This window comes from Lonchura striata, chromosome 1 (genome assembly GCF_046129695.1).
Source record: "Lonchura striata isolate bLonStr1 chromosome 1, bLonStr1.mat, whole genome shotgun sequence".
Taxonomy (NCBI): domain Eukaryota; kingdom Metazoa; phylum Chordata; class Aves; order Passeriformes; family Estrildidae; genus Lonchura; species Lonchura striata.
Genome location: NC_134603.1, coordinates 1,099,678 through 1,126,495, shown reverse-complemented (window position 1 = coordinate 1,126,495; position 26,818 = coordinate 1,099,678). Strand labels below are relative to the sequence as shown.

At 58.7% G+C, this 26,818-nt stretch overlaps 2 protein-coding genes across 4 annotated transcripts in view; both read left to right on the top strand.

The window, feature by feature from the left end:
• The window catches only part of DGAT1 (diacylglycerol O-acyltransferase 1), a 29,452-nt gene extending 15,100 nt beyond the window's left edge, over positions 1 to 14,352 (top strand). Inside the window, exons 9-17 of the mRNA XM_077781507.1 lie at positions 2,369 to 2,472; positions 5,403 to 5,441; positions 6,075 to 6,116; positions 6,795 to 6,839; positions 8,196 to 8,308; positions 10,049 to 10,114; positions 11,291 to 11,378; positions 12,644 to 12,706; positions 13,771 to 14,352. Coding sequence (XP_077637633.1) covers positions 2,369 to 2,472; positions 5,403 to 5,441; positions 6,075 to 6,116; positions 6,795 to 6,839; positions 8,196 to 8,308; positions 10,049 to 10,114; positions 11,291 to 11,378; positions 12,644 to 12,706; positions 13,771 to 13,917 — 707 coding nt within the window. The 3' untranslated portion in view covers positions 13,918 to 14,352. The remainder of the gene's footprint in view (positions 1 to 2,368; positions 2,473 to 5,402; positions 5,442 to 6,074; positions 6,117 to 6,794; positions 6,840 to 8,195; positions 8,309 to 10,048; positions 10,115 to 11,290; positions 11,379 to 12,643; positions 12,707 to 13,770) is intronic.
• A 2,285-nt stretch (positions 14,353 to 16,637) lies between these two features.
• LOC144245955 (uncharacterized) lies at positions 16,638 to 24,457 on the top strand. 3 transcript variants are annotated; one of them, XM_077781654.1, is made up of 8 exons: positions 16,645 to 16,673; positions 18,277 to 18,335; positions 18,433 to 18,483; positions 19,654 to 19,692; positions 20,152 to 20,184; positions 20,688 to 20,810; positions 22,366 to 22,410; positions 24,235 to 24,457. In XM_077781654.1, exons 1-8 carry the CDS (start codon positions 16,660 to 16,662, stop codon positions 24,240 to 24,242), a joined length of 372 nt encoding a protein of 123 aa, XP_077637780.1. In that variant the 5' UTR covers positions 16,645 to 16,659; the 3' UTR covers positions 24,243 to 24,457. The 3 variants fall into 3 exon arrangements, with proteins under 3 accessions (XP_077637782.1, XP_077637780.1, XP_077637785.1); XM_077781656.1 differs by lacking the exon at positions 18,433 to 18,483 and having other exon boundaries at positions 16,638 to 16,673; XM_077781659.1 differs by lacking the exon at positions 20,688 to 20,810.
• Positions 24,458 to 26,818: the final 2,361 nt, after the last annotated feature.

Genomic DNA, 26,818 nt, shown 5'->3' with positions numbered 1-26,818 from the left:
CCCAAAATATCACTGAAACATCACCAAAATATCCCCAAAATACCCCCAAAATGTCCCCGAAATATTCCCAAAGTATCCCCGAAATATTCCCAAAGTATCCCCGAAATATCCCCAAAATATCCCTGAAATAGCCCCAAAATATCACCAAAATATTCCCAAAATATCCCCAAAATCCCCCCAAAATACCACTAAAGTCCCTCGCAAAATCTGCCCCAAAATACCCCAAATTCACCCCAAAAATCCCCCTAAAATTGACCCCAAAAATCCCCCAATTCACCCCAAAATGCCCCTGAAATCCCCTAAAATATTCCCAAAATTACCCCTCAACCCCCACGTTCCCCTAAAATGTGTTTGGGGTTTTTTGGGGGTTTTTTGGGGTTTTTTTGGGGTTTTTTTAGGGGGGTTTTGTGGTTTTGGGGGGTTTTTAGGGGGTTTTGGGAGTTTTTTGGGTGTTTTGGGGGTTTTTGGGGTGTTTTTTGGGGTGTTTTTGGGGGGTTTTGGGGATGTTTTTTGGGGTGTTTTTGGGTTTTGGGGTTTTTTGGGGGTGATTTTGGGATGTTTTTGGGATGTTTTTGGGTGTTTTGGGGGGTTTTTAGGGGGTTTTGGGAGTTTTTTGGGGTTTTTTTGGTGTTTTGGGGGTTTTTCGGGTGTTTTTGGGTGGTTTTGGGTTTTTGGGTTTTTTGGGGGTGATTTTGGGATGTTTTTGGGGTGGTTTTGGGGGTTTTGGGGGTTTTTAGGGGGTTTTGGGAGTTTTTTGGGGTTTTTTGGGTGTTTTGGGGGTTTTTGGGTGGTTTTAGGGGGTTTTGGGTGGTTTTGGGGATGTTTCTTGGGGTGTTTTTGGGTGGTTTTGGGTTTTTGGGTTTTTTGGGGGTGATTTTGGGATGTTTTTGGGTGTTTTGGGGGGTTTTTAGGGGGTTTTGGGAGTTTTTTGGGGGTTTTTGGGTGTTTTGGGGGTTTTTGGGGTGGTTTTGGGGTGATTTTGGGGATGTTTTTTGGGGTGTTTTTGGGTTTTTGGGTTTTTTGGGGGTGATTTTGGGATGTTTTTGGGGTGTTTTTGGGGGTTTTGGGGGGTTTTTAGGGGGTTTTGGGAGTTTTTTGGGGTTTTTTTGGTGTTTTGGGGGTTTTTGGGGTGTTTTTGGGATGTTTTTGGGTGGTTTTGGGGATGTTTTTTAGGGTGTTTTTGGGTGGTTTTGGGTTTTTGGGTTTTTTGGGGGTGATTTTGGGGATGTTTTTGGGGTGATTTTGGGATGTTTTTGGGGGTTTTTAGGGGGTTTTGGGAGTTTTTTGGGGTGTTTTTGGTTGTTTTGGGGTTTCTTTGGGGTGTTTGGGGGTTTTTTTGGGGTGTTTTTGGGTTTTTTTAGAGGGTTTTAGGGTTTTTTGGGGTTTTTGGGATGTTTTGGGGCTTTTTTTGGGTGTTTTTGGGTTTTTTGGGGGTGGCTTTGGGGTTGATTTTGGGGTTGTTTTTGGGGTGGTTTTGGGCTGTTTTCGGTGTTTTTTTCAGGGTGTTCCCCAGGTGTTCTCAGGGTGTTTTTGGTGTATTTTTGGGGTTTTTTTCAGGGTGTTTTTGGTGTATTTTTGTTTTTTTTTCAGGGTGTTTTCTGGGTGTTTTTGGGGAGTTTTGGGGTTTTTTTTCAGGGTGTTTTCAGGGTGTTTTTGGGGTTTTTTTCAGGGTATTTTTGGGGTGTTTTTAGGGTATTTTTGGGGTGATTTTGGGCTGTTTTGGGGGTGGTTTTGGGGATTTTTTCAGGGTATTTTGGGGTGTTCTCCTGCTGTTTTTGGGGTGATTTGGGGCTGTTTTTGGGGTGTTTTTGGGGTCCCTGACCCCTGTCTCCCCAGACCTGTACTATTTCCTGCTGGCCCCCACGCTCTGCTACGAGCCTGATTTTGGGCTGTTTTTGGGGTGTTTTTTGGGGTTTTTTCAGGGTATTTTTGGTCTGTTTTTGGGGATTTTTTCAGGGTATTTTCAGGGTATTTTCGGGGTGTTTTTGGGGATTTTTTCAGGGTGTTTTCGGGGTGTTTTTGGGGATTTTTTCAGGGTGTTTTCGGGGTGTTTTTGGGGATTTTTTCAGGGTGTTTTCGGGGTGTTTTTGGGGTGATTTTGCGGTGATTTTGGGCTGTTTTTGGGGTCCCTGACCCCTGTCCCCCCAGACCTGTACTATTTCCTGCTGGCCCCCACGCTCTGCCACGAGCCTGATTTTGGGCTGGTTTGGGGGTTTTTTCAGGGTGTTTTCGGGGTATTTTTGGGGTGTTTTTGGGGATTTTTTCAGGGTGTTTTTGGGATGTTTTTGGTCTGTTTTGGGGGATTTTTTCGGGGTGATTTTGCGGTGATTTGGTCTGTTTTTGGGGTCCCTGACCCCTGTCCCCCCAGACCTGTACTATTTCCTGCTGGCCCCCACGCTCTGCTACGAGCTCAACTTCCCGCGCTCCCCCCGAATCCGCAAGCGATTCCTGCTGCGCCGCCTCGCCGAGATGGTCGGGGGGACGGGGGGGTTTGGGGGGTCCCAGGGGGGATTTGGGGGGTCCCAGGGGGGATTTGGGGGAGGTTTGAGGGGATTTGGGGGGTCCCAGGGGGGATTTGGGGGGTCCCGGGGGGGTCCCGGGGGGATTTGGGGGGTCCCGGGGGGGTTTGGGGGGTCCTGGGGGGGTCCTGGGGGGGTTTGGGGGAGGTTTGAGGGGGTTTGGGGGTCCTGGGGGGATTTTGGGGGGTCCTGGTTGGGTCCCAGGGGGGATTTGGGGCATCCCGGGGGGATTTGGGGGGTCCCAGGGGGGATTTGGGGGTCCCAGGGGGGTTTTGGGGGGTCCCGGGGGGATTTGGGGGGATTTGGGGGGTCCCAGGGGGGGGTTTGGGTGGTCCCGAGGGGGATTTGGGGGTCCCAGGGGGGATTTGGGGGGATTTGGGGGTCCCAGGGGGGTTTTGGGGGGTCCCGGGGGGATTTGGGGGGATTTGGGGGATCCCAGGGGGGGTTTGGGGGGTCCCGAGGGGGATTTGGGGGTCCCAGGGGGGGTTTGGGGGGTCCTGGGGGGATTTGGGGGTCCCAGGGGGGGTTTGGGGGGTCCTGGGGGGATTTGGGGGGTCCTGGGGGGATCCCAGGGGGGGTTTGGGGGGATTTGGGGGTCCCAGGGGGGGTTTGGGGGGTCCCGGGGGATTTAGGGGGTCCTGGGGGGATTTGGGGGTCCTGGGGGGGATTTTGGGGGGTCCTGGTTGGGTCCCAGGGGGGATTTGGGGGGTCCTGGGGGGATCCCAGGGGGGGTTTGGGGGGTCCCGGGGGGATTTGGGGGGTCCTGGGGGGGGTTGGGGGGGGTTTGAGGGGATTTGGACATGGTTTGAGGGGTCCCAGGGTGGGTTTGGGTGGTCCTGGGGGGATTTGGGGGGTCCCGGGGGGATTTGGGGGTCCCAGGGGGGGTTTGGGGGGTCCCAAGGGAGTTTTGGGGTGTTTGAGGGGTCCCAGGGTGGGTTTGGGGGGTCCCAGGGGGGTTTGGGGGAGGTTTGAGGGGGTTTGGGGGTCCTGGGGGGATTTTAGGGGGTCCCAGGGGGGGTTTGGGGGGTCCCGGGGTGGGTTTCAGGGAGGTTTGGGGGGGATTTGGGGGTCCCGGGGGGTTTGGGGGGGGTCTGTAATTTGGGGAGGGGTCTCTAATTTGGGGAGGGGTCTGTAATTAGGGGAGGGGTCCCGGGGGTCTCTAATTTGGGGGGGTCTGTAATTAGGGGAGGGGTCTCGGGGGTCTCTAATTTGGGGAGGGGTCTCTAATTCGGGGGTCTCTAATTTGGGGGGGGGGTCTCTAATTAGGGGAGGGGTCTGTAATTAGGGGAGGGGTCCCGGGGGTCTCTAATTAGGGGGGTCTCTAATTTGGGGGGGTCTGTAATTAGGGGAGGGGTCCCGGGGGTCTCTAATTAGGGGGGGTCTCTAATTAGGGGAGGGGTCCCGGGGGTCTCTAATTTTGGGGGGGGGTCTCTAATTCGGGGGTCTCTAATTTGGGGGTCTGTAATTTGGGGGGGTCTGTAATTAGGGGAGGGGTCCCGGGGGTCTCTAATTAGGGGGGTCTGTAATTTGGGGGGGTCTCTAATTTGGGGGGGTCTGTAATTAGGGGAGGGGTCCCGGGGGTCTCTAATTAGGGGGGTCTGTAATTAGGGGAGGGGTCTGTAATTTGGGGAGGGGTCCCGGGGGTCTCTAATTAGGGGGGGGTCTGTAATTAGGGGAGGGGTCTGTAATTAGGGGAGGGGTCCCGGGGGTCTCTAATTAGGGGGGTCTGTAATTAGGGGAGGGGTCCCGGGGGTCTCTAATTAGGGGGGTCTCTAATTAGGGGAGGGGTCCCGGGGGTCTCTAATTAGGGGGGTCTGTAATTAGGGGAGGGGTCCCGGGGGTCTCTAATTAGGGGGGTCTCTAATTTGGGGGTCTCTAATTTGGGGGGGTCTGTAATTAGGGGAGGGGTCCCGGGGGTCTCTAATTAGGGGGGTCTGTAATTAGGGGAGGGGTCCCGGGGGTCTCTAATTAGGGGGGTCTCTAATTAGGGGAGGGGTCCCGGGGGTCTCTAATTAGGGGGGTCTCTAATTAGGGGAGGGGTCCCGGGGGTCTCTAATTAGGGGGGTCTCTAATTAGGGGGGTCTGTAATTAGGGGAGGGGTCCCGGGGGTCTCTAATTAGGGGGGTCTCTAATTAGGGGGGTCTGTAATTAGGGGAGGGGTCCCGGGGGTCTCTAATTAGGGGGGTCTCTAATTAGGGGGGTCTGTAATTAGGGGAGGGGTCCCGGGGGTCTCTAATTTGGGGGTCTCTAATTAGGGGGGTCTGTAATTTGGGGAGGGGTCCCGGGGGTCTCTAATTTGGGGGGGGTCTGTAATTAGGGGAGGGGTCCCGGGGGTCTCTAATTAGGGGGGTCTGTAATTAGGGGGGTCTGTAATTAGGGGAGGGGTCCCGGGGGTCTCTAATTTGGGGGTCTCTAATTAGGGGGGTCTGTAATTAGGGGAGGGGTCCCGGGGGTCTCTAATTAGGGGGGTCTCTAATTAGGGGAGGGGTCCCGGGGGTCTCTAATTAGGGGGGTCTCTAATTAGGGGGGTCTCTAATTAGGGGAGGGGTCCCGGGGGTCTCTAATTAGGGGGGTCTCTAATTAGGGGAGGGGTCCCGGGGGTCTCTAATTAGGGGAGGGGTCTGTAATTAGGGGAGGGGTCCCGGGGGTCTCTAATTAGGGGGGTCTGTAATTAGGGGGGTCTGTAATTAGGGGAGGGGTCCCGGGGGTCTCTAATTAGGGGGGTCTGTAATTAGGGGGGTCTGTAATTTGGGGAGGGGTCCCGGGGGTCTCTAATTAGGGGGGTCTGTAATTTGGGGAGGGGTCCCGGGGGTCTCTAATTTGGGGAGGGGTCTCTAATTAGGGGAGGGGTCCCGGGGGTCTCACGCCCCCTCCCCCCCCCAGCTTTTCTTCACGCAGCTCCTGGTGGGGCTCATCCAGCAGGTGAGGCCGAAATTTGGGCCATTTTGGGCCTTTTTGGGCCATTTTCGGAGCTTTTTGGGCATTTGGGGATTTTTGGGAGGTTTGGGGACTTTTTTGGGGATTTTTGGGGATTTTTGTTGTTGGGTTTTTTGGGCATTTTGGGGTTTTTAGGGATTTTTTTGGTTGTTTTTTAAGGGGTTTTTAGGGTTTTTTGGGAGGTTTTGGGGATTTTTTTGGTCTTATTTGGGGGGGTTGGGATTTTTTGGGAGGTTTTGGGGATTTTTGGGAGGTTTTTTTTTTGGTTTTTTGGGTTTTTTTGGGGAGGTTCTTTGGGCGTTTTTAGGGGTTTTTTGGGTGTTTTTGGATGCTTTTTCGGTGTCTTTTTGGGTTTTGGATATTTTTGGGCATTTTTCGTTTTTTGGGGGTGTTTTGGGGGTTTTTTTGGGTGTTTTTGGATGTTCTTTCAAGTTTTTCTGTTTTGGGGATTTTTTGTTGTTTTTGGGCGGTTTCAAACACTTTTTGGGTGTTTTTTGGGGTGTTTTGGGGTGTTTTGGGTGGTTTCTTTTTGGCTTTGGGTGGTCTTGGATGCTTTTTGGGTTTTTTTTTTGGTTTTTGGGTGTTTTTGGGACATTTTTGGGTTTTTCCCCTTCGCAGTGGATGGTTCCGACCATCCAAAATTCCATGAAACCGTTTCGGGTGAGTCTGGGGGCGCCTCCCGCGGCCCCCTCCCCAAATTCCCCAAAATTCCCCCCAAATTCCCCCAAAATCCCCTCAAAACCCCCCAAATTTCCCCAAAATCTCCCAAATTTCCCCAAAATCCCCCAAATTCCCCCAAATTCCCACAGAATTCCCTGTCAAAAACCTCAATTCCCCCAAATTCGCCCCCAAATTCCCCCAAATTTTCCCAAATTCCCCTGAATTTCCCCGAATTTCCCCAAAATCATCCAAATTCCCCAAAATTCCCCCGAATTTCCCTGAATTCCCCCAAAATCTCCCAAATTCCCCCAGAATTCCCTGCCAAAAACCTGAATTCCCCCAAATTCCCCTAAATTCTCCCCAAAATCTCCCAATTTCCCCCAAGTTCCCCCAAAATCTCCCAAATTCCCCCAGAATTCCCTGCCAAAAACCTGAATCACCCCAAATTCCCCCAAATTCTCCCCAAATTCCCCAAAATTCCCCCAAAATCTCCCCAAAAATCCCCCAAATTCTCCCAAATTCTCCCAAAATTCCCCCAAAATCTCCCCAAAATCCTCCCAAATCCCCCTGAATTCCCCCAAATTCCCCCAGAATTCCCTGCCAAAAACCTGAATTCCCCCAAGTTCCCCCAAAAACCCCAAATTTGCCCCAAAATCCCAAATTTCTCGGCCTCCCCAGGACATGGATTATTCCCGGATCATCGAGCGCCTCCTGAAGCTGGCGGTGAGGAACCCCAAAATCCCCCAAAATTCCCCCAAAACACCCCAAAATCCCTCCCAAAATCCCCCAAAATTCCCCCAAAACACCCCAAATTCCCCCCAAAAATGCCCCCCAAAATCCCCCCCAAAATCCCCCCAAAATACCCCAAAATTTCCCCAAAATCCCCCCCAAAATCCCCCGTAATTTCCCCAAAAAACACCCTAAAATCCCCCCAAAACCCCCCAAAATTCCCCAAAATTTCCCCAAAATTCCCAAATCCCCCAAATTTCCCCCCAAAATCCCAAATTCCCCCAAATCCCCCCTCAAACCCCAAAAATCCCCACAAAATCTCCCAAAACCTCCCCAAAATCCCAAAATGCCTCCAAAATCTCCCCAAAAATCCTAAAATGCCCCTAAATCCCCAAAATTCCCCCCAAAAGCCCCCAAAAAACACAAAATCCCCAAAAATCCCCCAAAATCCCTCCAAAACCCCGAATTCTCCCCCAAAATCCCCCCAAATTCCTGAATTTTCCCCTAAAATCCCCCAAAAAATCCTCAATTCTCCCCAAAATGCCCCAAAAATCCTGAATTTTCCCCAAAATTCTCCCAAAATCCCTCCAAAAAAATCCGAATTTTCTCTCCAATCCTCTCTCAAAGCCCCCAAAAATCCCCTTAAAACCCCCTAAAACCCCCCAAAATCCCCCCAAAATCCACTCAAAATCCCCTAAAACCTCCCCAAAACCCCCCAAAAATTCCCACATTTTCCCCCAAAAATCCTGAATTCTCCCCAAAATTCCCCAAAAATCCTGAATTTTCCCCAAAAATCCTAATTTTTCCCCAAAATTCCCCCAAAATGCCCCCCAAAAAATCTGAATTTTCTCTCCAATCCCCCCTCAAACCCCCCAAAACCCCCCAAAATCCCCGTTTTTTCCCCCCAAACGCTGAATTTTCCCAAAATTTGGGTTTTTTGCCCCAAAGGTGCCGAACCACCTGATCTGGCTGATTTTCTTCTACTGGTTCTTCCACTCCTGCCTGACCCACAAAATCCCCCAAATTCCCCCAAAATCCCCCCAAACCCCCAAATTTTCCCCTAAAATCCCCCCAAAAATCCGGAATTCTCCCCAAAATACCCCAAAAATCCTGAATTTTCCCCAAAAATCCTGATTTTTCCCCAAAACTCCCCCAAAATTCCCCCAAAAAATCCTGAATTTTCTCTCCAATCCCCCCTCAAACCCCCCAAATTTCCTGCAAAAATCCCCCTAAAATCCCCTCAAAACCCCCCAAAAACCCCCAAAAACCCCCCAAAACCCCCCAAAATCCCCGATTTTTCCCCCCCAAAACCGCTGAATTTTCCCAAAATTTGGGTTTTTTGCCCCAAAGGTGCCGAACCACCTGATCTGGCTGATTTTCTTCTACTGGTTCTTCCACTCGTGCCTCAACGCCGTGGCCGAGCTGCTGCGCTTCGGCGACCGCGAGTTCTACCGCGACTGGTGGTGCGTTCGGGGCGAATTCCGGGCATTTTGGGAAAATTCCAAATCTGGGGGGAAATCCGGGATTTTGGGGGGAAATTCGGGGTTTTAGGGGGATTTTTAGGGGATTTTTTGAGGGATTTTGGGGGAAAATTTGGATTTTTGGGGGGATTTTTGAGGGGTTGATGGGGGATTTTGGGGGAAAATTTGGATTTTTGGGGGGATTTTGGGGGAAAATTCAGGATTTTTAGGGGGAATTTTGGGGAAAAATTCGGCATTTTGGAGGGATTTGGGGGGGGGGAAATTCGGGATTTTTGGGGAGATTTTGGGGAAAATTCCGGTTTTTAGGTGGATTTTGGGGGAAAAATTGGGATTTTGGGGGAAAATTTGGATTTTTGGGGGGATTTTTAGGGGATTTTTGAGGGGTTGATGGGGGATTTTGGGGGAAAATTCGGCATTTTGGAGGGATTTGGGGGGGGGAAATTTGGGATTTTTGGGGGGATTTTGGGGAAAATTCCGGTTTTTAGGTGGATTTTGGGGGAAAATTTGGGATTTTGGGGGGAAAATTTGGATTTTTGGGGGGATTTTTAGGGGATTTTTGAGGGGTTGATGGGGGATTTTGGGGGAAAATTCAGGATTTTCGGGGGGGATTTTGGGGGCAAAAATCAGGATTTTTGGTGGATTTTTGGGGAATTTTGGGGGAAAATTCGGCATTTTGGAGGGATTTGGGGAGGAAATTTGGGGGGACTTGGGGGGAAAATTCGTGATTTTGGGGGAAAATTCAGGATTTTTAGGGGGATTTTGAGGGGATTTTTGAGGGGTTTTTGGGGGGAAAATCGGGATTTGGAGGGAAATTCAGGATTTTAGGGAGAATTTGGAGTGATTTTAGGTGAAAATTCGTGATTTAGCGGAATTATGGGGGATTTTTGAGGGATTTTAGGGGGATTTTTAGGGGATTTTTGAGGGATATTGGGGGAAAATTTGGGATTTTTGGGGGGATTTGGGGGGAAAATTCGGCATTTTGGAGGGATTTGGGGAGGAAATTTGGGGGTTTTGGGGGGATTTTGGGGGGGAAATTTGGGATTTTTGGGGGATTTGGGGGAAAAATGCGGGATTTTGGGGGGATTTTTAGGGGATTTTTGAGGGGTTTTGGGGGGATTTTTGGGGAAAAATTCTCGATTTCAGGGGGATTTTGGGTGGATTGGGGGAAATTTGGGATTTTGGGGGGAATTTTGAGGCGATTTTGGAAGGGTTTATGGAGGATTTTGGGGGAAAAATCGGGATTTTGCAGGAAAATTTGGGATTTTGGGGAAAACTCAGGATTTTGGGGGAAAATACAGGATTTTGGGGTAAAAATTCAGGATTTTGGGGGGATTTTGGGTGGATTTGGGGGGAAATTAGGGATTTTGGGGGAAAATTTGGGATTTGGGGGGATTTAAAAGGATTTTGGGGAGTTTTGGGGGGGATTTTGAGGTGAATCTGGGGTTTGGGGAATTTTTGGGGTGATGTGGGAGGATTTTGGGGGGATTTTGGGGGAATTCCAGATTTTGGGGTGGATTTGGGATTTTGGGGACGATTTTGGGGAGTTTTTCGGGGGATTTTGTGGGATTTTGGCTGGATTTTAGGAGGATTTTTGGGCTGAATTTGGGATTTTTGGGTGGATTTTGGGTGGATTTGGGGTTTTGGGGCGGATTTGGGATTTGGGGTGATTTTTGGGGTGATTTTGGGCATTTTTGGGGTGCCCGAGCCGCTTTTTTGCCGCAGGAATTCGGAATCCGTCACCTACTTCTGGCAGAACTGGAACATCCCCGTGCACAAGTGGTGCCTCAGGTGGGATTTGGGGAAATTTGGGAGAATTTGGGGATTTTTGGGGATTTTGGGAAAATCTGGGAGGTTTTGGGGGGAAATTTGGGGGTTTTTTGGGGGGATTTTTGGGGAAATTTGGGGGTTTGGGGGGGGATTTTGGGGGGAATTTGGGGTTTTTGGGGGGGTTTTGGGGAGGAATTTGGGATTTTTGGGGTTTTTTGGGGAGAATTTGGGGAATTTTGGGGGGAATTTGGGGAAATCTGGGGGGAATTTGGAGTTTTTGGGGAGGAACTTGGGGTTTTGGGGGAATTTGGGGGTTGAGGGGGATTTGGGGGGATTTGGGGTTTTTTGGGGGCTTTTGGGGAGGAATTTGGGGAAATTTGAGGAGAAATTTTCGATTTTTTTGGGACTGGAATTTTGGGGTTTTTGGGGCTGGAATTTGGGATTTTTGGGGCAGGAATTTGCGCCAATTGGGGCATTTCCCCCTCCCCTTTTTTGGGGTGCCAGGCTGGATTTTGGGGGTTTCTGGGGGTTTTTGGGGATTTTTGGAGTGCCAGGCTGGATTTTGGGGCGCCAGGGCAGATTTTGGGTGGATTTTGGGGATTCTTGGGGTGCCAGGCTGGATTTTTGGGGGTTTTTGGGTGGATTTGGGGGTTTTTGGGGTGCCCGGGTGGTTTTTGGGGGGTTTTTGGGTGGATTTTGGGTGGATTTTGGGTATTTTTGGGGCACAGGCTGGATTTTGGGGGGTTTTTGGGTGGATTTGGGGATTTTTGGGGCGCAGGCTGGATTTTGGGGGGGTTTTGGGGGGGTTTTGGGTGGATTTGGGGGTTTTTGGGTGCAGGCTGGATTTGGGGTGGATTTTGGGGGGATTTTGGGAGGATTTTGGCTGGATTTTGGCTGGATTTTGGGTGGATTTGGGGTGGATTTTGGGTGGATTTGGCGGTTTTTGGGCGCAGGCTGGATTTTGGGGGGTTTTTGGGTGGATTTGGGGTGGATTTTGGGTGGATTTGGGGTGGATTTGTCGGTTTTTGGCGCAGGCTGGATTTTGGGTGGATTTGGGGTGGATTTGGGTGGATTTTGGGTGGATTTTGGGCGGATTTGTCGGGTTTTTGGCGCAGGCTGGATTTTGGGGGGTTTTTGGGTGGATTTTGGGTGGATTTGGGTGGATTTTGGGTGGATTTTGGGTAAATTTGGGCGCAGGCACTTCTACAAGCCGATGCTGCGCCGGGGCGTGAGCCGCTGGGCCGCCCAGGCCGCCGTGTTCCTCGCCTCCGCCTTCTTCCACGAGGTCAGCGCCCCAAAATCCGGGGGGAAAACGGAATTCCCACAGGGAAAACCAAAATCCCACAGGGAAAATCAGAAATCCCACAGGGAAAACCAAAATTCCCAAAGGGAAAATTGAAAATCCCAAGGGGAAAATCAAAAATCCCACAGGGAACCTCAAATTCCCAGAGGGAAAATCAAAATCCCACAGGGAACCTCAAAATCCCACTGGAAAACCCCAAAATCCAACTAGGAACCCCCAAATTTCAGCCAGGAACCCCCAAAGTCCCACCAAAAATCCCCAAAATCCCACCAGGAACCCCCAAATTCCGTCTCAGAACCCTCAAAATCCCCAAGGGTCCCCCGAAATCCCACCAAGAACCCCAAAAATCCCACCGGGAACCCCCAAAATCCCCAGGGGTTCCCCCAAATCCCGGGGGTCTCCCAAAATCCAGCCAGGGACCCCAAAGTCCCACCAAGAACCCCCAAAATCCCACTGTGACTCCCAAAAATCCCACTGGGAACCCCCAAATTTCAGCCAGGAAGCCCCAAAATTCCCTCTCAGAACCCCCCAAAATCCCCGGGATGCGCCCCAATCCCGGGTCCCCAATTCCCGGGTTCCCCCCAAATTCCCGTGTCCCCCCAATTCCCAGGCTCTCCCCCAATCCCGGGGTCCCCAATTCCCGGGTCCCCAATCCCGGGGTCCCCCCAATTCCCAGGCTCTCCCCAATTCCCGGGGCCCCCCCCAATTCCCGGGTCCCCCCAATTCCCGGGTCCCCCCAATTCCCGTGTCCCCAATCCCGGGTCCCCAAATCCCGGGTCCCCCCAATTCCCGTGTCCCCCCCAATTCCCGGGTCCCCCCAATTCCCGGGTCCCCCCAATTCCCGGATCCCCCCAATTCCCGGGATTCCCCCCCAAATTCCCGGGTCCCCCCAATTCCCGTGTCCCCCCCAATTCCCGGGATTCCCCCCCAAATTCCCGGGTCCCCCCAATTCCCGTGTCCCCCCCAATTCCCGGGATTCCCCCCAAATCCCGGGGTCCCCCCAATCCTGGGGCCCCCCCAAATTCCCAGTCTCTCCCCCAATCCCGTGTCCCCAAATCCCGTGTCCCCAAATCCCGTGTCCCCAATCCCGTGTCCCCAATCCCGTGTCCCCAAATCCCGTGTCCCCAATCCCGTGTCCCCCCAATCCCGTGTCCCCAATCCCGTGTCCCCAATCCCGTGTCCCCCATCCCGTGTCCCCAATCCCGTGTCCCCAATCCCGTGTCCCCCATCCCGGCGCTGTCCCGCAGTACCTGGTCAGCGTCCCCCTGCGCATGTTCCGGCTCTGGGCCTTCATGGGCATGGCGGCGCAGGTGAGCACCCCAAAACCCAGCACCCCAAAAATGGGAACCCCAAAATCCCCGGGGCACCCCAAAATACGGGAACCCCAAAATACGGGCACCCCAAAATCCTGGGAACCCCAAAATACGGGCACCCCAAAATACGGGAACCCCAAAAATGGGAACCCCAAAATACGGGAACCCCAAAAACTGGGACCCCAAAAATGGGAATCCCAAATTCCTGGGAACCCCAAAACCCAGCACCCCAAAATCCCCAGGGCACCCCAAAAATGGGAACCCCAAAATCCTGGGAACCCTAAAAACGGGAACCCCAAAATCCCTGGGGCACCCCAAAATCCCCGGGGCACCCAAAAAACCCCCGGGGCACCCCAAAAACTGGGACCCCAAAACCCCCGGGTCACCCCAAAATCCGGGGCATCCCAAAACCCCCGGGTCACCCCAAAATCCGGAGCATCCCAAAAACGGGCACCCCAAAATCTGGGGCACCCCAAAATCCCCGGGGCAATCCAAAAACAGGAACCCCAACAATGGGGACCCCAAAAACAGCAACCCCAAAATCCCCGGGGCACCCCAAAAATGGGAACCCCAAAATCCTGAGCACCCCAAAATCCAGGGGTGGCACACATGTGACACACAATGACACGCGTGTGACACGCAATGACACGCGTGTGACACGCGTGTCGCCGTCCCCAGATTCCCCTGGCCTGGCTGGTGGCGCGGGGCAGGGAGGTGACAGGGGTGGCACAGGTGTGACACACAATGACATGCATGTCACACGCAATGACACAGGTGTCACACGCAATGACACAGGTGTGACACGAAATGACACGTGTGTGACACGCAATGACACAGGTGTGACATGAAATGACACGCGTGTGACACACAATGACACGCGTGTGACACGCAATGACACGTGCGTGACACGCGTGTCGCCGTCCCCAGATTCCCCTGGCCTGGCTGGTGGCGCGGGGCAGGGAGGTGACAGGGGTGGCACAGGTGTGACACACAATGACACAGGTGACACACGCAATGACACGCGTGTGACACGCGTGTGACACGCGTGTTCCCGTCCCCAGATCCCGCTGGCCTGGCTGGTGGCGCGGTTCCTGCGGGGGCACTACGGCAACGCGGCCGTGTGGCTCTCGCTGATCCTGGGCCAGCCCGTGGCCGTGCTCATGTATGTGCACGACTACTACGTGCTGCACTGCGCTAACCCGGGATAACCCGGGATAACCACCCGGGACAACCCGGGATAACCCGGGATAACCACCCGGGACAACCCGGGATAACCCGGGATAACCCACAATAAACCGGCTCCCGGCACACGCGTGTGGCTCTCACTGATCCTGGGCCAGCCCGTGGCCGTGCTCATGTATGTGCACGACTACTACGTGCTGCACTGCGCTAACCCGGGATAACCCGGGATAACCCGGGATAACCCGGGATAACCCACAATAAACCGGCTCCCGGCACACGCGTGTGGCTCTCGCTGATCCTGGGCCAGCCCGTGGCCGTGCTCATGTATGTGCACGATTACTACGTGCTGCACTGCACTAACCCGGGATAACCACCCGGGATAACCCGGGATAACCACCCGGGATAACCCGGGATAAACCTGGGACAACCCGGGATAACCCACAATAAACCGGCTCCCGGCACACGCGTGTGGCTCATGGACGTGCACGACTAGTACTGCTGAACTGGAATAAACCCGGCATGAACTGGGATAAACCCGGGATAAAACCAGGATAAACCGGGACAGAGCCGGGACACCCGTGGAACTCCTCCAAACCCCACCCAGGGAATCCCGGGACCCCAAATCCTCCCGGGACAGACCCGGGACAGCCCCGAACCTTCTTTGGGATCCCCAAATCCTCCCTGGGACTGACCCGGGACAAACCGGGACAGACCCGGGACAGCCCCGAACCCCCTCAGGATCCCCAAATCCCCCCCAGGACAGACCCGGGACAAACCGGGACAGACCCGGGACACCGACACCCCCACAAACACCCGGGACCGACCCCGGTACCGACACGGGACACCGACAGCCCCACCCCGACACGGGACACCGGTACCGGGTCCCGCCCCCGGTGCTGCCCCCGGTACTGCCCCCAACCCCCACGCCGATACCGACACGGGACAGCAGCACAGGACACCGGCACCCGGTACCGACACCCGGCACCGACACCCGGTACCCGATACCGACACCCGGTACCGACACCCGGTACCGGCACCTTCACCCGGTACCGGCACCTTCACCCGGTACCGGCACCTTCACCCGGTACCGGCACCTTCACCCGGTACCGACACCTTCACCCGGTACCGATACCCGGTACCGGCACCTTCACCCGGTACCGCCATCCCCACCCGGTACCGACACCTTCACCCGGTACCGACACCCGGTACGCGGTACCACCATCCCCACCCGGTACCGCCATCCCCACCCGGTACCGACACCCGGTACCGCCAACCCCACCTGGTACCGACACCCGGTACCGGCACCTTCACCCGGTACCGACACCCGGTACCGCCAACCCCACCTGGTACCGACACCCGGTACCGGCACCTTCACCCGGTACCGACACCCGGTACCGCCATCCCCACCCGGTACCGGCACCCGGTACCGGCATCCCCACCCGGTACCGGCACCTTCACCCGGTACCGACACCCGGTACCGCCATCCCCACCCGGTACCGCCATCCCCACCCGGTACCGACACCCGGTACCGCCATCCCCACCCGGTACCGACACCCGGTACCGCCAACCCCACCCGGTACCGACACCCGGTACCGGCACCTTCACCCGGTACTGACACCTTCACCCGGTACCGACACCCGGTACCCGGTACCGCCATCCCCACCCGGTACCGACACCCGGTACCACCATCCCCACCCGGTACCGACACCTTCACCCGGTACCGGCACCCGGTACCGGCAGCGCCGGGGCCCGGGAACGGGACTGCGGCACCGCCTGGGATGGGACCCCCAAATTTCCATATGGAAATCCCTAATCTGCATATGGAAATACAAAATTTGCATATGTAAATACAAAATCTGCATATGGAAACCCCAAATCTACACCGGGACAGAACCGGGAGAGATCCGGGACAGGACCGGGAGAGAACCGGGACAGAACCGGGACAGGACCGGGACAGAACCGGGACAGGACTGGGACAGAACCGGGAGAGAACCGGGAGAAGACCGGGACAGGACCGGGAGAGAACCGGGACAGGACCGGGAGAAGACCGGGACAGAACCGGGACAGAACCGGGACAGAACCGGGACCGCATTCCCGGTCCAGTCCCGGTGCGGTTCCGTTGTAGTCCCGGTTCTACCCCGGTGCTGCAGTCGGTCCCGGTTCTGTCCCGGTGCAGTCCCGGTGCAGTCCCGGTTCCAGTCCCACTGCGGTTCCGGTTCTAGCCCGGTGCTGCAGTCGGTCCCGGTTCTATCCCGGTTCCGTCCCGGTGCAGTCTCGGTTCCGGTCCCTCTGCGGTTCCGCTGCGGTCCCGGCGCAGTTCCGGTTCTGTCCCGGTTCCGGTCCCATTGCAGTCCCGTTGCAGTCCCGGTTCCGTCCCATTGCGGTTCCGTTTCTGACCCGGTCCTGTCCCGGCCCCGGCCCGGTTCTGTCCCGGTTCTGTCCCGGCCCGGTTCTGTCCCGGTCCTGTCCCGGTCCCAGCCCGGTTCGGTCCCGGTTCCGGTGCGGCGGGCCGGGATTGGCTGGCCCCGGCACCGGCCCCGCCGCCGCCCGCCCCTCCCCGCTAAAACGGCCCCGGTTCTGTCCCGGTTCTGTCCCGGTTCTGTCCCGGCCCCGGCCCGGTCCTGTCCCGGTCCTGTCCCGGTCCTGTCCCGGTTCGGTCCCGGTTCCGGTGCGGCGGGCCGGGATTGGCTGGCCCCGGCACCGGCCCCGGCACCGCCCCTCCCGCCCCCGCCGTTAAAACGGCCCCGGGCGGGCCCGGCCCGGCAAACATGGGCGGGCGGCGGTGAGCGGCGGCACCGGGACCGGGACACCGGGACACCGGGGACAGCGGGGATGGAGGGGATGGAGGGGATACCGGGGATGGAGGGGATGGAGGGGATACCGGGGATGGAGGGGACACCGGGGGGACAGCGGGGATACCGGGGACAGCGGGGATGGAGGGGACACCGGGACACCGGGGACACCGGGGATGGAGGGGATGGAGGGGATACCGGGGATGGAGGGGACAGCGGGATACCGGGACAGCGGGGACAGCGGGACACCGGGGATGGAGGGGATGGAGGGGGGACACCGGGGGGACACCGGGACACCGGGGACAGCGGGGGGACACCGGGGACAGCGGGAACAGCGGGACAGCGGGGATACCGGGAGGACAGCAGGGATGGAGGGGGGACACCGGGGATACCGGGGAAAGAGGGGACGGGGGCGGGACACCGGAGATACCGGGAGGACAGCGGGGACAGCGGGGGCACAGAGGGGGCACCGGAGATGGAGGGGGACCGGGGAGATACCGGGGGGACAGCGGGGACACCGGGACAGACAGGCGCGACACCGGGGACACCGGGGATAGAGGGGACGGGGGGGGACACCGGAGATACCGGGGGATGGAGGCGACAGCGGGGACAGCGGGGGGACACCGCGGATGGACGGGGGACACCGGGGACACGGCGGCGACACCGGGGATAGGGGACAGAGGAGGACCGGGGGGACACCGGAGGGACACCGGGGGGGACAGGGGGGACACCGAGGGGACATCGAGGGGACATCGCGGACACCGGGAGGACAGGGGGGACACCGAGGGGACACCGGGGGGATACCGGAGGGACACCGGGGGGACACCGAGGGGACATCGCGGACACCGGGAGGACAGGGGGGACACCGGGGGGGACAGAGGGGACACCGGGGGGACACCGGGGGGATACCGGGGACACACCGGGACAGGCGGAGGTGGCAGCGGGGGGGTCCTGGCGGCTCTCGGGGTGTCCCGGGAGCCGCGCGGGGATTTTGGGGACCGGGGGGGCCTCAGGGTGGCACCGGGGGTGACAGTGGGGACAGTGGCACTGGGTGGCACCGGGGGTGACAGGGGCAGCGGGTGGCACTTGGGGACCCGGGTGGCACCGGGGAGGTGACAATGGTGACAATGGTGCCAGTGGTGACAATGGCACCGGGCTGTCCCCGGGGGGAGGTGACACCGATGACACGGGTGACAGTGTCCCTGTCCCCGGGGGGAGGTGACACTGGTGACACTGGTGACACCGGTGCCAGTGTCCCTGTCCCCGGGAGGTGCCACCGGTGCCACCGGTGACAATGGTGACAATGGTGTCCCTGTCCCCGGGAGGTGACATTGGTGACACCGGTGACAATAGTGACACTGTCCCTGTCCCCGGGAGGTGCCACCGGTGCCCTGTCCCCGGGGGGAGGTGACACTGATGACAATGGTGCCACCGGTGCCCTGTCCCCGGGGGGAGGTGACACCGGTGACAATGGTGACAATGGTGTCCCTGTCCCCGGGAGGTGCCACCGGTGCCACCGGTGCCCTGTCCCCGGGGGGAGGTGACACTGGTGCCACCGGTGCCACCGGTGCCAGCGGTGCCCTGTCCCCGCAGGCTCCCGGCTCTGGCCGCTGTCACCGTCCTGCTCCTCGTGGCCGCCGCGGCGAGCGATGGTGAGGGGGGGGCGGGGGGCGCCATTCTGGGGGTCCCGCGGTGCCACCCCCGGCGTCACCCGGTGCCACCCCCGGTGCCACCCCCCTGTCCCCGCAGGTCCCCCGGGTCGCCTGGAGGTGGCGCTGTCGGGGGAGGGGCAGAGCCCGGGTGAGGCCGGGGGGGATTTGGGGACCCCCCGAATTTGGGGGGGTCGGGGGGGGGGTTTGGGGACACCGTGGGGACATCGTGTCCCCCCCAGTGTCCCCCCAATGTCCCCAATGTCCCCCCAGTGTCCCCAATGTCCCCCCAGTGTCCCCAATGTCCCCAATGTCCCCCCAATGTCCCCCAATGTCCCCAATGTCCCCAATGTCCCCAATGTCCCCCCAATGTCCCCCCAATGTCCCCCAATGTCCCCAATGTCCCCAATGTCCCCCCAATGTCCCCCAATGTCCCCCAATGCCCCCAATGTCCCCAATGTCCCCAATGTCCCCCCAATGTCCCCCCAATGTCCCCCCAGTGTCCCCCAATGTCCCCCCAATGTCCCCAATGTCCCCAATGTCCCCCCAATGTCCCCCCAATGTCCCCAATGTCCCCCCAATGTCCCCCCAATGTCCCCAATGTCCCCAATGTCCCCAATGTCCCCAATATCCCCAATGTCCCCAATGTCCCCCCAATGTCCCCAATGTCCCCCCAATGTCCCCAATATCCCCAATGTCCCCAATGTCCCCCCAATGTCCCCAATGTCCCCAATGTCCCCCAATGTCCCCCCAATGTCCCCCAATGTCCCCCAATGTCCCCGATGTCCCCAATGTCCCCAATGTCCCCAATGTCCCCAATGTCCCCAATGTCCCCAATCCCCCCAATGTCCCCAATGTCCCCCAATGTCCCCAATGTCCCCAATATCCCCAATGTCCCCAATGTCCCCAATGTCCCCAATGTCCCCCAATGTCCCCAATGTCCCCAATATCCCCAATGTCCCCCCAATGTCCCCAATGTCCCCCCAATGTCCCCAATGTCCCCCAATGTCCCCAATGTCCCCAATATCCCCAATGTCCCCAATGTCCCCAATGTCCCCCAATGTCCCCAATGTCCCCCCAATGTCCCCCAATGTCCCCAATGTCCCCCCAATGTCCCCCCAATGTCCCCAATGTCCCCAATGTCCCCCCAATGTCCCCCAATGTCCCCCCAATGTCCCCAATGTCCCCCCCAATGTCCCCAATGTCCCCAATGTCCCCCCAATGTCCCCCCAATGTCCCCCAATGTCCCCCCAATGTCCCCCCAATGTCCCCAATGTCCCCAATGTCCCCAATGTCCCCAATGTCCCCCAATGTCCCCCAGAGCCCCCCGGGCCCGCCAGGCTGGAGGCGTCGGGAGAGAGTGAGTGGGGACCCCCCCCGACACCCCAAACCCCCCCGGGAACCCCAAAAACTTCCCCGGGACCCCAAAACCCTCCGGGGACCCCAAATCCCTCCTGACCCCCCCGGGACACCCCAAAAACCAACCCAGGGACCCCAAAACCCTCCTGACTTCACCCGCGGACCCCAAAACCACCCCGAGGACCCCAAAACCAACCGGGACACCCCAAAAACCTCCTGACCCCCTGGGAACCCCAAAACCCCCCCGGGAACCCCAAAACCACCCCGGGGACCCCAAAAACCTCTTGACCCCCCCCGGGACACCCCAAAAATTCCCCCGGGACCCCAAAACCAACCGGGGACCCCAAAAACGCCCCGGGGACCCCAAAAAACCTCTTGACCCCCCCGGGACACCCCAAAAAACACCCGGGAACCCCAAAAACTTCCCCGGGGACCCCAAATTCCTCCTGACCCCCCCCAGGTGATCTCAGCACCCCGGCACAGCTGGGCAAAGGTAGGGGCACCCCCAAAATGGGGATGGGCACCCCAAAAATGGGGATGGGCACCCAAAAATGGGGATGGGCGCCCCAAAATAAGCACCCCAAAATGGGCACCCCAAAACTCGAGTTAGGGACCCCAAAAATGGGCACCCAAAATGGGCACCCCCAAAATGGGCACGGGACCCTCAAAAATGGGCACAGGACCCCCAAAAAATGAGGGTGGGGGCCCCAAAAATGGGCACTTCAAAAATCGGGTCAGGGACCCCAAAAATAGACACCCCCAAAATGGGGGTGGGGACCCCAAAATGGGGGTGGGGGGCCCCAAACTGGGGTGGGGGACCCCCAAAATGGGGGTGGGGAGCCCCAAAAATGGGGGTGGGGGGCCCCAAAACGGGGTGAGGGACCCCAAAACGGGGTGAGGGACCCCAAAACGGGGTGGGGACCCCAAACCGGGGCCGGGGACCCCAAACCGGGGCCGGGGCCCCCCCAATCCCCTCCGCGGTGCCCCCCCCCCCAGCTGTGACGTCACTCGCCATCGCGGGGTCCCCGCTCGCCCCCGAGCCCCGGGACCCCCAAATTGGGGGCGGCTCCAGCCCCGAGAGCGGCTCCGACAGCGCCGCCCCCCGCGGGGCGCCCCCAGGTCAGGGGACCCCGAATTGGGGAGGGGGCCCGAAATGGGGGGGAGGGGTCCGAAATGGGGAGGGGGTCCGAAATGGGGGGGGCCCGAAATGGGGGGGCCCGAAATGGGGGGTCCCGAAATGGGGAGGGGGCCCGAAATGGGGGGGAGGGGTCCCCAAAACGGGGAGGGGGGCCCGAAATGGGGGGGAGGGGTCCGAAATGGGGGGGGCCCGAAATGGGGAGGGGGTCCCGAAATGGGGAGGGGGTCCCGAAATGGGCGGGGGGGGGGCTCGAAATGGGGAGGGGTCCCCGGAAAGGGGGAGGGGCCCCGAAATGGGGACGGGGCCCGAAATGGGGAGGGGGCTCAAAGTGATGGGGGGGGGCCCAAAAATGGGGGGGACCCGAATTGGGGAGGGGGTCCCGAAATGGGGAGGGGGCCCAAATTGATGGGGGGGCCCAAAAATGGGGGGGGCCCGAAATGGGGGGACTCCGAAATGGGGAGGGGGCCCGAAATGGGGGGGAGGGGTCCCCAAAACGGGGAGGGGGCCCGAAATGGGCGGGGGGGGGGGCTCGAAATGGGGAGGGGGGCCCGAAATGGGGAGGGGGGTCCCGAAAGTTGGGGGGGGTCCCCAAAATGAGGAGGGGTCCTCAAAGTTGGGGAGGGGTCCCCGAAATGGTTAAGGGCCCCAAAATGGGGGGGAGGGGTCTCCAAAACGGGGAGGGGTCCCGAAATGGGGAGGGGGCTCAAAGTGATGGGGGGGGCCCAAAAATGGGGGGGGCCCGAATTGGGGAGAGGGTCCGAATGATGGGGGGGGTCCCCAAAATGGGGAGGGGGTCCCAAAGTTGGGGAGGGGACCCCAAAATGGGGAGGGGTCCCGAATGATGGGGGGGGTCCGCAATGGGGAGGGGTCCCCGGAAAGGGGGAGGGCCCCCGAAATGGGCGGGGGGGGCTCGAAATGGGGAGGGGTCCCGAAACGGGGGGGGGCGTCTCGAATGTTGGGGGTTCCCCAAAATGGGGAGGGGTCCCAAAAGTTGGGGAGGGGTCCCGATAATGGGGAGGGGGTCCCCGAAATGGGGAGGGGGTCCCAAAGTTGGGGAGGGGGTCCTGAATGTTGGGGGGGGCCCAGGAATGGGGAGGGGTCCTCAAAATGGGGAGGGGTCCCAAAAGTTGAGGAGGGGTCTCTGGAATTTGGGGAGGGGGTCTCTGGAATTTGGGGAGGGGTCTCCGGATTTTGGGGGGTCTCTGGAATTTGGGGAGGGGTCTCCGGATTTTGGGGAGGGGTCTCTGGATTTGGGGAGGGGTCTCTGGAATTTGGGGGGGGTCTCTGGATTTTGGGGAGGGGTCCTAAAAGTTGGGGAGGGGTCCCTGGAATTTGGGGGGTGGTCTCTGGAATTTGGGGAGGGGTCTCCGGATTTTGGGGGGGTCTCTGGAATTTGGGGGGGTTCTCTGGATTTTGGGGAGGGGTCTCTGGAATTTGGGGGGGTTCTCTGGATTTTGGGGAGGGGTCTCTGGATTTGGGGAGGGGTCTCTGGATTTGGGGAGGGGTCTCAGGCCTCACTGTCCCCTCCCCCCCCAGGGCCCCTCTCCGATGGCCCCGCCCAGTCCAGCGAGTCCGAGGAGGGTGAGACCCCAGACCCAAATTAATTAACCCCGAGACCCCAGACCCAAATTAATTAACCTCCCAGACCCCAGACCCAAATTAAATAACCCCCGAGCCCCCAGACCCAAATTAATTAACCCCGAGACCCCAGACCCAAATTAATTAACTCCCGAGCTCCCAGACCCCCAGACCCAAATTAATTAACCCCCGAGCCCCCAGACCCAAATTAACCCCAAAGAGACCCCAGACCCAAATTAATTAACTCCCGAGACCCCAGACCCAAATTAACCCCAAAGAAATCCCCGAGCCCCCCGACCCAAATCCCAACTCGGGGGTCCCCAGGGGTCCCCAGAGCCCCCAGACCCAAATCTGAACTCGGTGGTCCCGGGGGTCCCCAAAGCAAAGCCCCCCGACCCAAATCCCAACTCGGGGGTCCCCAGAGCCCCCAGACCCAAATCCCCCAGAGCCGCCAGACCCCAAAGAAACCCCAAAGCCCCCAGACCCAAATCCCCCAGAGCCCCCAGACCCAAATCGAACTCGGGGGTCCTGGGGGTCCCCAGATCCCGACTCGGGGGTCCCCGGGCGTCCCTAAAGCCCCCAGACCCAAATCCGAACTCGGGGGTCCCGGGGGTCCCCAGCCCCAAATCCCGGCCCAGGGGTCCCAGGGGTCCCCAAATCCCAACTCGGGGGTCCCCAGAGCCCCCAGCCCCAAATCCCCCAGAGCCAAATTGAACTTGGAGGTCCCGGGGGTCCCCAAAGCCCCCAGCCCCAAATCCCGGCCCAGGGGTCCCGGGGGTCCCCAAATCCGAACTCGGGGGTCCCGGGGGTCCCCAGAGACCCCGGCCCCAAATCCCAACCTGGGGGTCCCCAAAGCCCCCAGCCCCAAATCCCGGCCCGGGGTTCCCGGGGGTCCCTAAAGCCCCCAGCCCCAAATCCCGACCCGGGGGTCCCCAAATCCCGGCCCAGGGGTCCCGGGGGTCCCCAAATCCGAACTCGGGGGTCCCGGGGGTCCCCGGAGCCCCCAGCCCCAAATCCCAACCTGGGGGTCCCCAAAGCCCCCAGCCCCAAATCCCGGCCCGGGGTTCCCGGGGGTCCCCAAAGCCCCCAGCCCCAAATCCCGACCCGGGGGTCCCGGGGGTCCCCGGAGCCCCCAGCCCCAAATCCTAACCTGGGGGTCCCCAAAGCCCCCAGCCCCAAATCCCGGCCTGGGGGTCCCGGGGGTCGGGGTGGCCCCGGTGTCCCCGCCCTGTCCTTGTCCCCAGGGGACACTGACACCGGGGGGACACGGGGGGGCATTGGGGGGACATGGGGGGGGCAGGGGGACATGGAGGGGGACAGGGGACGGGGACACGGGACAGGGGGTGGGACAGTGCTGGGGACAGAGGTGACCCAGGTGACCCAGAGGTGACCCAGAGGGGACAGAGGTGACCCAGAGGTGACCCAGAGGTGACCCAGAGGTGACCAAGGTGACCCAGAGGTGACCCCGAGGTGACCCAGAGGTGACCCAGAGGTGACAGAGGTGACATGAGGTGGGACAATGTTAAGGAGATGACCCAGAGGTGACCCTGGGGTGACAGAGGTGACCCAGAGGGGACAGAGGTGACAGAGGTGACCCTGGGGTGACATGAGGTGACCCAGAGGGGACAGAGGTGACCCAGAGGTGACCCAGAGGTGACCCAGGGGTGACAGAGGTGACCCAGAGGTGACAAAGGTGACCCAGAGGTGACCCAGGTGACAGAAGTGACCCAGAGGTGACCCAGGGGGGACAGAGGTGACCCAGAGGTGACCCAGGTGACCCAGAGGTGACCCAGAGGGGACCCAGATGTGACCTCGCTGTCCCCGCAGGTCTCTGACGCCGCCGCTCCCGATGGATTCTCCCGCGGGACCTTCCACGAGAGTCCCCAAATGTCCCTTGATGTCCCCAAGTGTCCCCCCGTGTCCCCAAATGTCCCCAGTCTGTCTCCCCCGATGTCCCCAAGTGTCCCCGGGCTGGGGGGCCCTGGGGGTGGCCGGACCCCCCCGTGTGTCCCCCCGAGCCCCCAACCCCAAATAAAAACCTGCAGAGCCACCGGAGGGACACTGGGGGGATTGGGGGGGACATTGGGGGGACATTGGGGACATTGGGGACATTGGGGACACTGGGGACATTGGGGACATTGGGGACATTGGGGACATTGGGGGGACATTGGGGGACATTGGGAACATTGGGGGACATTGGGGGGACATTGGGGACATTGGGGGGACATTGGGGACATTGGGGACATTGGGGGGACATTGGGGACATTGGGGGGACATTGGGGACATTGGGGGGACATTGGGGGACACTGGGGACATTGGGGACATTGGGGGACACTGGGGACATTGGGGGACATTGGGGGACATTGGGGACATTGGGGGGACATTGGGGGACATTGGGGACATTGGGGGGACATTGGGGACATTGGGGGACATTGGGGACATTGGGGACATTGGGGGGACATTGGGGACATTGGGGACATTGGGGGGACATTGGGGGGACATTGGGGACACTGAGGGGACATTGGGGACATTGGGGACATTGGGGGGACATTGGGGACATTGGGGGGACATTGGGGGACATTGGGGGACATTGGGGACATTGGGGACATTGGGGACATTGGGGGGACATTGGGGACATTGGGGACATTGGGGACATTGGGGACATTGGGGGGACATTGGGGGGACATTGGGGGGACCCTGGGGTGACCCCGGGGTGACCCTGGGGGTGCCGAGGCGTTTCCGGGGGATTTTGGGGCTCCCCCTCAGCTCGGGATTGGCTGAACCCGCCCAGCCCCCCCCGAGGGACCCGGGGGTGGCAGGGAATGGGGGAATTCCCGGATATTCCCGGAGGGGAATTCCCAACCCCGGATCCCAATTCCCAACCCCGGATCCCAATTCCCGAATTCCCAGATCCCAATTCCTGAATTCCCAGATCCCAATTCCCAACCCCGGATCCCAATTCCCAACCCCGGATCCCAATTCCCGAATTCCCGGATCCCAATTCCCGAATTCCCAGATCCCAATTCCCGAATTCCCGGATCCCAATTCCCAACCCCGGATCCCAATTCCCGAATTCCCAGATCCCAATTCCTGAATTCCCGGATCCCAATTCCCAACCCCAGATCCGAATTCCCGGATCCCAATTCCCAACCCCGGATCCCAATTCCCGAATTCCCGGATCTCAATCCCCGAATTCCCGGATGCCAATCCCCGAATTCCCGGATCCCAATCCCCGAATTCCCGGATCCCAATCCCCGAATTCCCGGATGCCAATCCCCGAATTCCCGGATCTCAATCCCTGAATTCCCAGATCCCAATCCCCGAATTCCCGGATCCCAATCCCCGAATTCCCGGATCCCAATCCCCGAATTCCCGGATGCCAATCCCCGAATTCCCGGATCCCAATTCCCGAATTCCCAGATCCCAATTCCCGAATTCCCGGATCCCAATTCCCGGCGCCGGATTTCTCCGTTGCTTCCCAACCCCCCCTGCTCCCCGGGAAGACGGAAAATTCGGGAAGCGGCGGAGCCGAGCTTTTATGGAGATCTGGGCGTGGGCAGCACGCGGAATTTCGGCATTCCCACCCGGATCCCGACATTCCCACATGGATCCCAATGTTCCCACATGGAATTTCGGCATTCCCACCCGGATCCCGACATTCCCACCCGGATCCCGACATTCCCACATGGAATTTCGGCATTCCCATGTGGGATCCAGGAATTCCCACGTGGAATTTGGGCATTCCCACACGTGATCCCAGAATTCCCTCGTTGGATCCCAGCGTTCCCACACGGAATTCGGGCATTCCCACGCGGGATCTTTGCATTCCCGTGTTCAATCCTGACATTTCCACACGGAATGTGGGGATTTCCACACGGAATTCGGGCATTCCCACACAGGATCCCACATGGGAATCCCGACTTGATCCCACATGGAATCCTGACTCGATCCCACATGGGACAAATCCCGGAGTGGGGAAATCCGGGAATGCCAAACCGGGATCCTGCTGGAATTCCTGCCGGATCTACCAAAATTCCAGCAGATCCCCTGGAATTCCAGTGGGATTTCCCAGAATTCCAGCGGGATCCCCCAAAATTCCAGTGTGGGAATCCCAGAATTCCTGGAGGGGGGCTCTTCCAAAATCCCAGCGGATTTCCCAAAATTCCAGTGGGATTCCCTGGAATTCCGGCAGCATCCTCCAAAATTCCAGTGGGATTTCCCGGAATTCCGGCAGAATCCTCCAAAATCCCAGCGGATACCCCAAAATTCCAGTGGGATCTCCTCAGAATTCCAGCGGGATCGCCCAGAGCGGAGCAGGGAATAAAAACCGGGAATGCCCAAAGCAGGAATTGGGGCTCTGTGGGCTGGGAGGTTTGGGGGTCCTCTGGGATCCCGTTGGATTTTGGGATCC

Excerpts from the sequence above, each read along its gene's own strand:
- LOC144245955 (XM_077781654.1), top strand. Across the intron at positions 19,693-20,151 it reads GCTGGAGGCGTCGGGAGAGA|GTGATCTCAGCACCCCGGCA; the intron begins GTGAGTGGGGAC and ends GACCCCCCCCAG. Across the intron at positions 20,185-20,687 it reads CCCGGCACAGCTGGGCAAAG|CTGTGACGTCACTCGCCATC; the intron begins GTAGGGGCACCC and ends CCCCCCCCCCAG.